Here is a 12,330-nt window from a genome sequence, read left to right as displayed (position 1 = left end):
CTCTACATAAAGATGGCCTAGGCCAGAGATTCCCAAACTACAGCCCTGCAGCTGTTGGAGAACTACACATCCCATGAGGCATTGTAAAACTCTGACATTCACATACATGACTAGGCATGATGGGAATTGTAGTTCCTGAACAACTGGAGGGCCGTAGTTTGGGAATCTCTGGCCTAGGCTATAAGAAGATTGCCAATATCCTGAAACTGAGCTGCAGCACGGTGGCCAAGACAGCAAATTTACACTGTTATACAAGCTGTACACTCACTATTTTACATTGTAACAAAGTGTAATTTCTTCAGTGTTGTCACATAAAAAGATATAATACAATTTTTACAAAAATGTGAGGGGTGTACTCCCTTTTTTTGAGATACTGTATCTCCTGAAGATCTGAAAGACTCTGTGGACAGTATGATTGCCAAATGACTTACAGAAGCAGCAGTATTGTGACTTGTTGGCTCCAGCGAGTGGACTGCACCCAGGAATTAAGACTGTACAAAAAAATATCTGTTTTGCCTTTCACATAGCAATTGGTTGGCTTTATATAGCATGGAATTTTTCAAGTAGAAATAAAGGATCAATTTTGTTACTAGATAATTTACTTTCTACTAAATATGTTGGTACAAAAAAAAAAAAGGAAAAACAATTTCATTTTGTATGTTTTATTTCACACTTTCAAGTAATGAACAGTGGACCCCAAGCATAAAGCAAATCTTGTACCAAAGCCTGGCCCTGCTGACCCTGACCTGCATTCTTCTTCTGGGGTCAGTAATTCAGACTGCACTGAAGCCATTAGATCAGCATGATAGCCAGGCAACTGCCATTTTCTGAAGGAGAAGATAGCAGTAGTAGCTGTCATAATTGTCTCAGTACGGGTTTCCTTTAATGGTTATTTAAAGCTCATATAAAGGATATATTGGGTTATCCAGTGTCTAGAGTACGCAAAGGAAGACAAACAGCTCAGCTGGTTCATAATTTATTTATTGCGATGGGCACTTTATTGTATTTGAAGAAAAATGCATAAAGTTAGCAGCTTCACTACAGCACTTACCAATGACCAGAAAGCAGTGCTTGAATTTGGCATAATATTTCCATTTAAGAGAATATAATTTTAGATACATTCCAGTTTCTTTAAATAACAGTAAACTGTCATTGAAAGAAAAACTAAATAGCAACTGAATGCAGTTTCTCATTTCATACAGTAAGACAAAGAACAGCACAACATATGTGTATTTTATTAATCTAATATACTAACATGAAAGAAAGGAAAAAAAAAAAAGTCTTGCATAGCTACGTCTACAGACGGTTAAGGCACTTAATCGATTAAGTTCATGGTCGAAAAAGTGTTAAGAACTAACTTTTCCTTTACTAACTTTTCCTTCAACTGCCTGAAGCTGCTTCTCCATTTATATAGCTAAATGCTACCATTGTGTCACACTAGACTATCTTTCATAGGTAAACTTGTATAGTTAGAGCTCTCAGCCACAAAGATATCCAGCAGCTTACCGTTAATACCTAAGGCCATGACCATTTTAGCCTGTGTACATCCAAATGAACTCCTTTAGGCTTCATAGCATAAACATCTTTACAAACAGTCGCAACAAACTTCGATTAACTTGACGTCTGTGACTAGCGTCTGATAATTATTTTTTTGTTTTAAATGACATCCTTAAAAGCCTCATTGGCAAAGTTAAAAAAAGAAAACTGCATGCTTCTCCAGACACAGAATCATTTCTAATTGTTGGGTGAGTCTGCATTATTTGTGGTTTCAAACTTTTACAATAAACCCGCACTTCAGCTGCTGTGATAAGAGAAAATGACATAGCAGCTGAGGTGATGGGAGTTTTGTGCACTAAGTATGTGTGCCAATTAGCCCTTTTTAGTCCTTGGGCAGTCAAATGTATGGCATTTTTTCTAATGAGATGTCTGCCCGTGGTTTTATCACTGACAAAAATCAAGATTTGTTGGGAAGCAGATGCAGTCAGGCTGAATATCACTGATTTGTAAACTTTTCCCGTTAGTCCTCACTGGTTTGCTCCAAATCTTAGTTATTTTCTTCTATGTTTTAAGTGACTTGAAAAATGCACTACAGCTAAATGAGCATGGTGTAGCACTGGTTTATTGATGCATTGTAGTGATATATTTTGTTCTGTAAATCTCTTATTTTGTTGCACATTTGTCTGTAGACCTGTTTATATAATACACATCCACAGGCAGGTTGTGGCACTGTTAGGAAGATGTGGACTATGGGTAAATGTGTCCGTTTGGGTAAGTCTTTGTTCCAGATGCAGTCTCCTCCCCATGAATCTTGCTTTCAGTGAAATGTTCATTTATTATCCGAGTTGGTCTTCATACTGTTTGCGGAAACAGTCACCTGCTGGGAAGAAATCCCAACATCTCTCCTGATACATTTTCCAGACATAAGATTCCTGAGGGAGACATAAAATGAGTGATTTGTAAATGCATGGAAAGAAGGTAATTTCATGTCATTTTCGGTTTATTTACTGTTTGGTAACAATCAATTGAAAGCCCCACTGCTAAAACACAGCTTGTTAGAAAACATAAAATAGCACAAGATTGTAAATTACATCTTGCACGTATTGTATAGAATTATGAACTAACAATATATCTATAAATCTAACACTTTTTTGTACTTCGATAGGGTGGTCCCTATATTGGAGACATTTTTGGGATTTTTATTTGTATGTTTTCAGTCTGAATAAATTGACACAGTAACAGCTGAACTAGTTTGAGGCTGTTTTCGTGAGCAAAAAAGAAAAATCCATCGGTGACTTATTTTTTGATGGACTTTTGAGTTGAATGTTTTATACTGTGTATAGTATCAACAATTTGTAAATTAATATTTTAGTTTTACCTATCAGCAGTTCAGTGGCTTCACTATTATTGACCTCTTATAAAAAGCCATGAGTGTAACTGGGTTAGTATTGTAACAGTAGGTGGTCTGCTTTTTTTCCTTGTGAATTTATCAAGTTGACTTCCCCAGGGGGCTGGTTTGCCTCTCACAAATGTGAACTAGAATGTCAGTCTATGAATCATTTATTGCATTTTATTGAAGCTAAACCATTAAAAAGAACTATTTCACTTATATACTCAAAGATACACCCATTAAGCTAGCTGCAGATTACGTATTCAAATAGTTGTATCAATAAAAGGGAACCACAGCAAAATAAATATATGTTTTAGCATAAGGCTATGTGTTTAGTGGAGATCAGGGGTGTAAACCACTGGGCTGTACCAAACCATGAACACGGGTTTGAAAGTGATGCTTTTAAGGACAAGCAAGGAGATCACCTGGCATGCATGTCTGCTATTCAGTTAATGTTGGGTAAACTAGATTTGATTATTTAGAAAAATATTTATGGAAAGCAAAAAAAAAAAGAAAATTATTATTAAGAAAATGAACATCAGAGTTGCAGAGTTGTCCCAGAAGAAGCGAAGGATATATGGGGCCAACTAATTGTCCCAGACAAAGCTAAGGATATAAAGAGCCAACAAATCTTTGTAACAGGCGAATCTCTAAAATATTTGTCTGTTTATGGCAAAATAATTATTTTAGTCAAATGCATTCTTATCAGGGTGAGGATAAGAGGCCAGTGTCTTTAAATTTTTCATGCTGAACTGGAACTAGATAAAAGTGATGAAATGTGTAGGTTAGCATATACAAAACTAAGCATGTGTTGCTGGGTGTAGTGAGGAGTTGGCTTTGAAGCCCAGTTATTTGTAGTTTGATTCTTTGTTCAATAGCTACAAAATTGGTCACAGTAAAAAGGGAAGGACTTTTAGAAAGCTATTAGACAAGACAAATATTTTAGATGGAATACAAAAGATTTTTACAATACACAGCTACACTGAAACACTTTTGTTATTTTGGTTGTAATTTATTAATTCTGAAATTCTGTCATAGCATAGAAAATATCATTTGTAAATCTCTATAAACCAGTGAGCAGCAAGGCTTAAACAAGGAACTGCAAACACTTAACTGCTCTTATAAGAGTTGCAGAAAGTGAAAAGCAAAAGAAAACCTACCTGGCCAGTGTGTTCTGTTTCATCTTTATTAATTATATACATAAGGAAGAACCTGAAACAAGCATAATGTTATTCACATAACTCAAAAAGATAAGGCCAGAGAATTTATAAGCATTGCTAGTGATTACTGGTAATGAGCTCTGAACAAGGCTGACGCATGAGTATTTCTAGCAGATAAGCATTATAAAACAGAGGAGCAGAATTCCTATTTTTATTAAATAGACCAAAATGTTGTTAGCTTTTTTTCCCCTCACTAAAGCCATTCCTATATCTCTATTTTGTGAAGTTGTTCAGATATTTTAGTAAAATAAAAAATTGCAGAGGCAAATAAATTATTTTGGGCACCATGATCTTGGGACCGTAAGACTATGAGGTTAGCAAGGTAAGTACGTAGTCTAAAGTGGGGTACACACTAGAAGAAAATTGGGCGATCAATTTCCCAAACGAGAAACCTTTTGGAGTTTGTCCCTTCGAGAACTTTCATACGAAAATTCTGAATTGGCTGTAGAAAGTTGTGTACACACTATACGAAAATTGTGCTAATATTCTGTGGATGAAAACGTTTGCCTTTATAGAATAAGTTACAGTTAATGTCTGGTCAGAGTAAAGGCTTTTTTAGAGGTTACTCTCCAAATCATGTTTTCAGAAAGTCACTTAGATGAAACTAGAGTAATTATTGAGCTAATTATTGAGTTAATGATATTAATTAGGGACTACATCACATCAGAATGCAGTGTGCTGCAATGCACACATTTTGTTGCTTTGAGGCTCAGTTCACATACTGGCATATCGGATTGCGAGCAGAATCGCAGCGATTCTGCCCGCAAACCAAAATCATTGCAAATCGCAGGACACCCATGCGATTCCCGTGACTTGCAACGGCACCCCAAACGTGGCCCGATTTTGCCGCGGTTTTTGCCTGACGAATCACGGCAAAATCGTGCAAACAGAATCGTGGGATGCCTGTCACCCAAAAAAAGTACGAGATCTTGCTTTGGGTGACAGGCGTCCCCCGATTCTGTTTGTGTGATTTTACCATTATTCATCAGGCGGCAAAATCACGCCAAGTTTGGGCTACCATTGCAAGTCATGGGAATCGCACGGGCATCCTGCGTGATCCAATATACCAGTATGTGGACGGAGCCTTAATGAACTGCAGATGTGGCAAAAAATAGGTTTTCAATTTTTTGCACCACAGCACAATGGATATTATGGGCTGTGGTGAGCTATGATGCAGTTTTGTGCTAAATAGTCATTGGGGTGTTATTCAAAATGTGCTCCTAGCAGGCTGTAATGTATTGTGATGCCATTCAGCCATGTGTTACTGTAAAGTGATGGTGTGAAAAAAACTTAACAATGTAAGATGACCTAGTAGGAGTACTTGAGGAATAATGTGTGGGTTATACAAGCAAACTGTTTTGGATTGAGTGGAGGGAGGTTTTTTTTTTTTTTATTGCTGCCTTTGACCCTGTTGGGGAGATTTTGCTACACTTCTCTTTTTGACAGTAGATATGATGTGGAGTTTTTTCTATACTGACTGTACCTCCTGTGGTAACGCAAGGTACAGTCAGGTCCATAAATATTGGGACATTGACACAATTCTAATCTTTTTGGCTCTATACACCACCACAATGGATTTGAAATGAAACAAACAAGATGTGCTTTAACTGAAGCCTTTCAGCTTTAATTTGAGGGTATTTACATCCAAATCAGGTGAACGTTGTAGGAATTACAACAGTTTGTATATGTGTCTCGCACTTTTTAAGGGACCAAAAGTAATGGGACAGATTAACAATCATAAATCAAACTTTCATTTTTTAATACTTGGTTGCAAATCCTTTGCAGTCAATTACAGCCTGAAATCTGGAATGCATAGACATCACCAGACGCTTGGTTTCATCCCTGGTGATGCTCTGCCAGGCCTCTACTGCAACTGTCTTCAGTTCCTGCTTGTTCTTGGGACTTTTTCCCTTCAGTTTTGTCTTCAGCAAGTGAAATGCATGCTCAATTGGATTCAGGTCAGGTGATTGACTTGGCCATTGCATAACATTCCACTTCTTTCCCTTAAAAAACTCTTTGGTTGCTTTCGCAGTATGCTTCGGGTCATTAACCATCTGCACTGTGAAGCGCTGTCCAATAAGTTCTGAAGCATTTGGCTGAATATGAGCAGATAATATTGCCCGAAACACTTCAGAATTCATCCTGCTGCTTTTGTCAGCAGTCACATCATCAATAAATACAAGAGAACCAGTTTGATTGGCAGCCATACATGCCCACGCCATGACACTACCACCACCATGCTTCATTGATGAGGTGGTATGCTTTGGATCATGAGCAGTTACTTTCCTTCTCCATACTCTTCTCTTTCCATCACTCTGGTACAAGTTGATCTTGGTCTCATCTGTCCATAGGATGTTGTTCCAGAACTGTTAAGGCTTTTTTAGATGTTGTTTGGCAAACTCTAATCTGGCCTTCCTGTTTTTGAGGCTCACCAATGGTTTACATCTTGTGGTGAACCCTTCTCTTGATTGTTGACTTTGACACACATACACCTACCTCCTGGAGAGTGTTCTTGATCTGGCCAACTGTTGTGAAGGGTGTTTTCTTCACCAGGGAAAGAATTATTCGGTCATCCACCACAGTTGTTTTCCGTGGTCTTCCGGGTCTTTTGTTGTTGCTGAGCTCACCGATGCGTTCTTTCTTTTTAAGGATGTTCCAAACAGTTGATTTGGCCACACCTGTTTTTGCTATCTCTGATGGGTTTGTTTTGTTTTTTCAGCCTAATGATGGCTTGCTTCACTGATAGTGACAGTTCTTTGGATCTCATATTGAGAGTTGACAGCAACAGATTCCAAATGCAAATAGCACACTTGAAATGAACTCTGGACCTTTTATCTGCTCCTTGTAAATGGGATAATGAGGGGATAACACACACCTGGCCATGGAACAGCTGAGCAGCCAATTGTCCCATTACTTTCGGTCCCTTAAAAAGTAGGCGGCACATATACAAACTGTTGTAATTCCTACACCGTTCACCTGATTTGGATGTAAATACCCTCAAATTAAAGCTGAAAGTCTGCAGTTAAAGCACATCTTGTTTGTTTCATTTCAAATCCATTGTGGTGGTGTATAGAGCCAAAAAGATTAGAATTGTGTCAATGTCCCAATATTTATGGACCTGACTGTAGGTGCTGTAAAACTTTTGACACAAGCAGTGCATATCCACAAAGCATAATGTATATGTGTCACAGAATTCAAGGAAGTAATTGAGTGGGATTCTTCAAAAAAGTAGGTTTGTTGAACTTCAAAAACTCCAAGATGAATAGGAGCAGGCTATAAATATTTGAAATTTATTCTGGAAATTAATACATGCTTTAATTTTGACCTAAGATACATTTTATGTATAAAGCTAGCCTGTACGCTGAAATTCCTGTAAAAAGCCATTTCTTCTGAAAAAAAAAAAAAGAAAAGGCAATGGGAGGCGAATGCAGGCACCCCTTGGAGTCTTCCTGTTTCCACTTTGTCATGTAATGAAATAGACCAGATCCCTTTCCAGTTTTTCTGTTGTCCAACCCTCCCTGCTCTCCTAGTCTTCCAATTGGTAATGAGGCTACCCAACGTACTTTGCTGCAAAATGGTAGAACACAGGTAGAGGCAGGCCACAGAGAAACCAGGAAGAAATATGGTCATTACCTACCTAACTAAACACTGGGAGATTTGAAATAGGGTGCTCTGAAAAAAAGTGTTCATAATGGCATTGGAAGGTGTTTGCATTAGAGCTCCCTGATCAGTTCTAATAGGAATTCCAGTCCCACAAATAGGTGTAGGTTAATGGTAAAACTCAGTATTAGATTTAGGTTAAGTAGATTTGTTATATTTCAGGGGCATGAGTGTACACACTTTTAAATCACACCTGTTTTCCATGCCAAAAGCACCTTTCTGAGAATAATTGTGTAGAAAATTAGTTAACTCATCAAAGGGAACTAAACAGGACTGAAAACTTCTCACATACAATGAAGGCAAATTACTAACACTTGTTGAAAAAGACTGTTAATATCAATGACCCTATTAGTCATATATTAAGATCAGTGAAACTTTATGGACAGTTGTCCCTGCAGGCAAAAGGATGTAAATACTCACTGGAAACACTTAGGGGCTTGCTTTGTAATTCATAATCTATTGAGTGACATATTTGATTGCAATGGTAGTAGCTATGACAGCTCATGCTTAGGCACTCTCACTTCACAGCACTATATATCAGCAGTAAAAGTAAAAAAATCAGCATGATGTGAGCTGACTTCAAGAGACATTTGTAGATATCCTGTAGGAATTAACATTTGACACCTGTGGCTATACAGCGTCTGTTTGAAAAGGTCAGCGTGGAAGAATTCCTTTAGCTATGTCTTAGATTGCACATGAAATGTTTGAAGGAATATTTAAATGATCTTCATCAGTTGTCTCTACCTGTCTTCCTTTTCCATATGCTATCAGCTACCACTTTTCCCAATCACACACAGTATAGATCTGCAGCAGAATGAAAGAAAAACATTTGCTGCTTCATCCATTTAGGATGCATGAATAAAACTGCAACAAAATTCAGTTCTTATCTCATATATGTGCCTCATTGTGAACATCCATTTTCTTTACTTGGCACCCGTTTTTAGAGAATACAACATTTCATAGAGAAGAAGCAGCACTCCTACTGCTAAACAGAAGAATCCATTTCTACTTACAGATAGTTGGCCAAATTGTGCTCTTGTAAGGTGTGTGTTTCAAAGCCATGCGGTGTTGTGTCAAAGTAATCATTTCCGATTCCACAAATGAAACATTTTGTCTAAATGGAAGAAAAGTGTTTGAGGCTTTAATTTGGTGTAGTATGGATACATTATAGTACAGAATATCCTTTATATATTTTTTATTTATATGAGACTCAAATAAAATGTTTTCTTTTTCACTGACTAAAGTATCAAAATAGTGTCAATACAGTGTCCCTGAAGCACTGGAAATGACTGTTCAAACCTGTATTAAAGCATGCCATTAAAATATCTATGTGATTTATAATAAAATGGGACTATGGTCTTTCAAATGCTCTAGGATAAACATGAGGAAATGTTGTCAGTTAGTGCCAACATATCAAATACCTTATTTTACACATAACATATATACATTTACTATATATACATTATGTCACAAAGTGAGTACACCCCTCACATTTTTGTAAATATTTTATCATATCTTTTCATGTGACAACACTGAAGAAATTACACGTTGCTACAATGTAAAGTAGTGAGTGTACAGCTTGTATAATGGTGTAAATTTGCTGTCCCCTCAAAATAACTCAACAAACAGCCATTAATGTCTAAACCACTGGCTACGAAAGTGAGTACACCCCTAAGTCTAAATGTCCAAATTGGGCTCAAAGTATCAATATTTTGTGTGGCCACCATTATTTTCCAGCACTGCCTTAACCCTCTTGGGCATGAAGTTTACCAAAGCTTCACAGGTTGCCCCTGGAGTCCTCTTCCACTCCTCCATGACAACATCACGGAGCTGGCGGATGTTAGAGAACTTGCACTCCTCTGCCTTCCATTGCTCAATAGGGATTAGGTCTGGAGACATGCCTGGCCAGTCCATTACCATTACCCTCAGCTTCTTTAGCAAGGCAATGGTCGTCTTGGAGGCATGTTTGGGGTCGTTATCATGTTGGAATACTGCCCTGCGACCCAGTCTCTGAAGGGAGGGGATAATGCTCTGCTTCAGTTTGTCACAGTACATGTTGTCATTCATGGTTCCCTCAATGAACTGTAGTTCCCCAGTGCCGGCAGCACTCATGCAGCCCCAGACCATCACACTCCCCCACCATGCTTGACATTAGGCAAGACACACTTGTCTTTGTAGTTGTACTCCTCACCTGGTTACCGCCACACACGCTTGACACCATCTGAACCAAATAAGTTTATCTTGGTCTCATCAGACCACAGGACATGGTTCCAGTAATCCATGTCCTTAGTCTGCTTGTCTTCAGCAGACTGTTTGCAGGCTTTCTTGTGTATCATCTTTAGAAGAGGCTTCCTTCTGCAACCACAGCCATGCAGACCAATTTAATGCAGTGTGCTGTGTATGGTCTGAGCACTGACAGGCTGCCCCCCCCCCCCCCCCCACTACTTCAACCTCTGCAGCAATGCTGGCAGCACTCATACGTCTATTTCCCAAAGACAACTTGTGGATATGACGCTGAGCATGTGCTTTCAACTTCTTTGGTTGACCATGGAGAGGCCTGTTCTGAGTCTAACCTGTCCTGTTGAACCACAGTATGGTCTTGGCCACCGTGCTGCAGCTCAGTTTTAGGGTCTTGACAATCTTCTTATAGCCTAGGCCATCTTTATGTTGAGCAACAATTCGTTTTGTCAGATCCTCAGAGAGTTCTTTGCCATGAGGTGCCATGTTGAACTTCCAGTGACAAGTATAAGTGAGTAAGAGCGGTAACACCAAATTTAACACACCTGCTCCCCATTCACACCTGAGACCTTGTGACACTAACAAGTCACGAGACACCGGGGGGGGGGTGGCTAATTGGGCCCAATCAATTTGGACATTTTGACTTAGAAGTGTACTCACTTTAGTTGCCAGAGATTTAGATATTAATGGCTGTGTATTGAGTTATTTTGAGGGGACAGCAAACCTACACTGTTATACAAGCTGTACACTCACAACTTTACATTGTAGCAAAGTGTAATTTCTTAAGTTTTGTCACATGAAAAGATATAATAAAATATTAACAAAAATGTGGGTGGGGGGCTGTACTCACTTTAGTGAGATACTGTGTATGTATGTGTGTGTGTGTATATATATATATATATATATATATATATATATATATATATATATTTATTATCTCACAAAAGTGAGTACACACCTCACGTTTTTGTATATATTATTATATCTTTTCATGTGACAACACTGAAGAAATTACACTTTGCTACAATGTAAAGTAGTTAGTGTATAGCTTGTATAACAGTGCAGATTTGCTGTCCCCCCAAAATAACTCAACACACAGCCATTAATGTCTAAACCACAGGCAACAAAAGGGAGTACACCCCTAAGTGTCAATGTCCTAAATTGGACCCAAAGTGTCAATATTTTGTGTGGCCACCATTATTTTCCAGCACTGCCTTAACCCTCTTGGGCATGGAGTTCACCAGAACTTCACAGGTTCCACTGGAGTCCACTCCTCCATGACGACATCACATAGCTGGTGGATGTTAGAGACCTTGCTCTCCTCTACCTTCCATTTGAGGATGCCCCACAGATGCTCAATAGGGTTTAGGTCTGGGGACATGCTTGGCCAATCCATCACCTTTACTCTGAGCTGCTTTAGCAAGGCAGTGGTCGTCTTGGAGATGTGTTTGGGGTCATTATCATGTTGGAATACTGCTCTGTGGCCCAGTCCCCGAAGGGAGGGGATCATGCTCTGCTTCAGTATGTCACAGTACATGTTGGCATTCATAGTTCCTCAATGAACTGTAGCTCCCCAGTGCTGGCAGCACTCATGCAGCCCCAGACCATGACACTCCCCCCACCATGCTTGACTGTAGGCAAGATTTGTCTTTGTACTCACCTGGTTGCCGCGACACACGCTTGATGCCACCTGAACCAAATATGTTTATCTTGGTCTCATCAGACCACGAAACATGGTTCCAGTAATCCATGTCCTTAGTCTGCTTGACTACAGCAAACTGTTTGTGAGTTTTCTTGTGCATCATCTTTAGAAGAGGCTTCCTTCTGGGATGACAGCCATGCAGACCAATTTAATGCAATGTGTGGCGTATGGTCTGAGCACTGACAGGCTGACTCCCCACCCCTTCAACCTCTGCAGCAATGCTGGCAGCACTCATATGTCTATTTTCCAAAGACAACCTCTGGATATGACGCTGAGTACATGCACTCAACTCCTTTGTTCAACCATGGCGAGGCCTGTTCTGAGTGGAACCTGTCCTGTTAAACTGCTGTACGGTCTTGGCCACCGTGCTGTAGCTCAGTTTCAGGGTCTAGGCTATCTTTATGTAGAGCAACAATTCTTTTTTTCAGATCCTCAGAGAGTTCTTTGCCATGAGGTGCCATGTTAAACTTCCAGTGTCCAGTATGAAAGAGTGAGAGCAATAACACCAAATTTAACACACCTGCTCCCCATTTCATTTAGGGGTGTACTTACTTTTGTTGCCAGTGGTTTAGACATGAATGGCTGTGTGTTGAGATATTTTGAGGGGACAGCAAATTTACACT

General features: G+C 39.2%; 1 protein-coding gene across 7 annotated transcripts in view; it reads right to left on the bottom strand.

Moving 5' to 3' along the window:
* Positions 1-1,071: 1,071 nt before the first annotated feature.
* The window catches only part of LOC309569543 (ryanodine receptor 3), a 1,308,933-nt gene continuing 1,297,674 nt past the window's right edge, over positions 1,072-12,330 (bottom strand). For all 7 annotated transcript variants that reach the window (XM_082275412.1, XM_082275411.1, XM_082275414.1 and 4 more), the window contains 3 exons: positions 8,781-8,881; positions 4,048-4,099; positions 1,072-2,429 (listed from right to left, as the gene is read on the bottom strand). In XM_082275412.1, the coding sequence (XP_082131538.1) occupies positions 2,334-2,429; positions 4,048-4,099; positions 8,781-8,881 (249 nt within the window). In that variant the 3' untranslated portion in view covers positions 1,072-2,333. The remainder of the gene's footprint in view (positions 2,430-4,047; positions 4,100-8,780; positions 8,882-12,330) is intronic.

Source organism: Pelophylax lessonae (assembly GCF_965119305.1).
Source record: "Pelophylax lessonae genome assembly, chromosome: 13".
NCBI lineage: Eukaryota > Metazoa > Chordata > Amphibia > Anura > Ranidae > Pelophylax > Pelophylax lessonae.
Note: the sequence above shows the minus strand (reverse complement) of the source record. Positions and strands in the feature narration are given on the sequence as shown.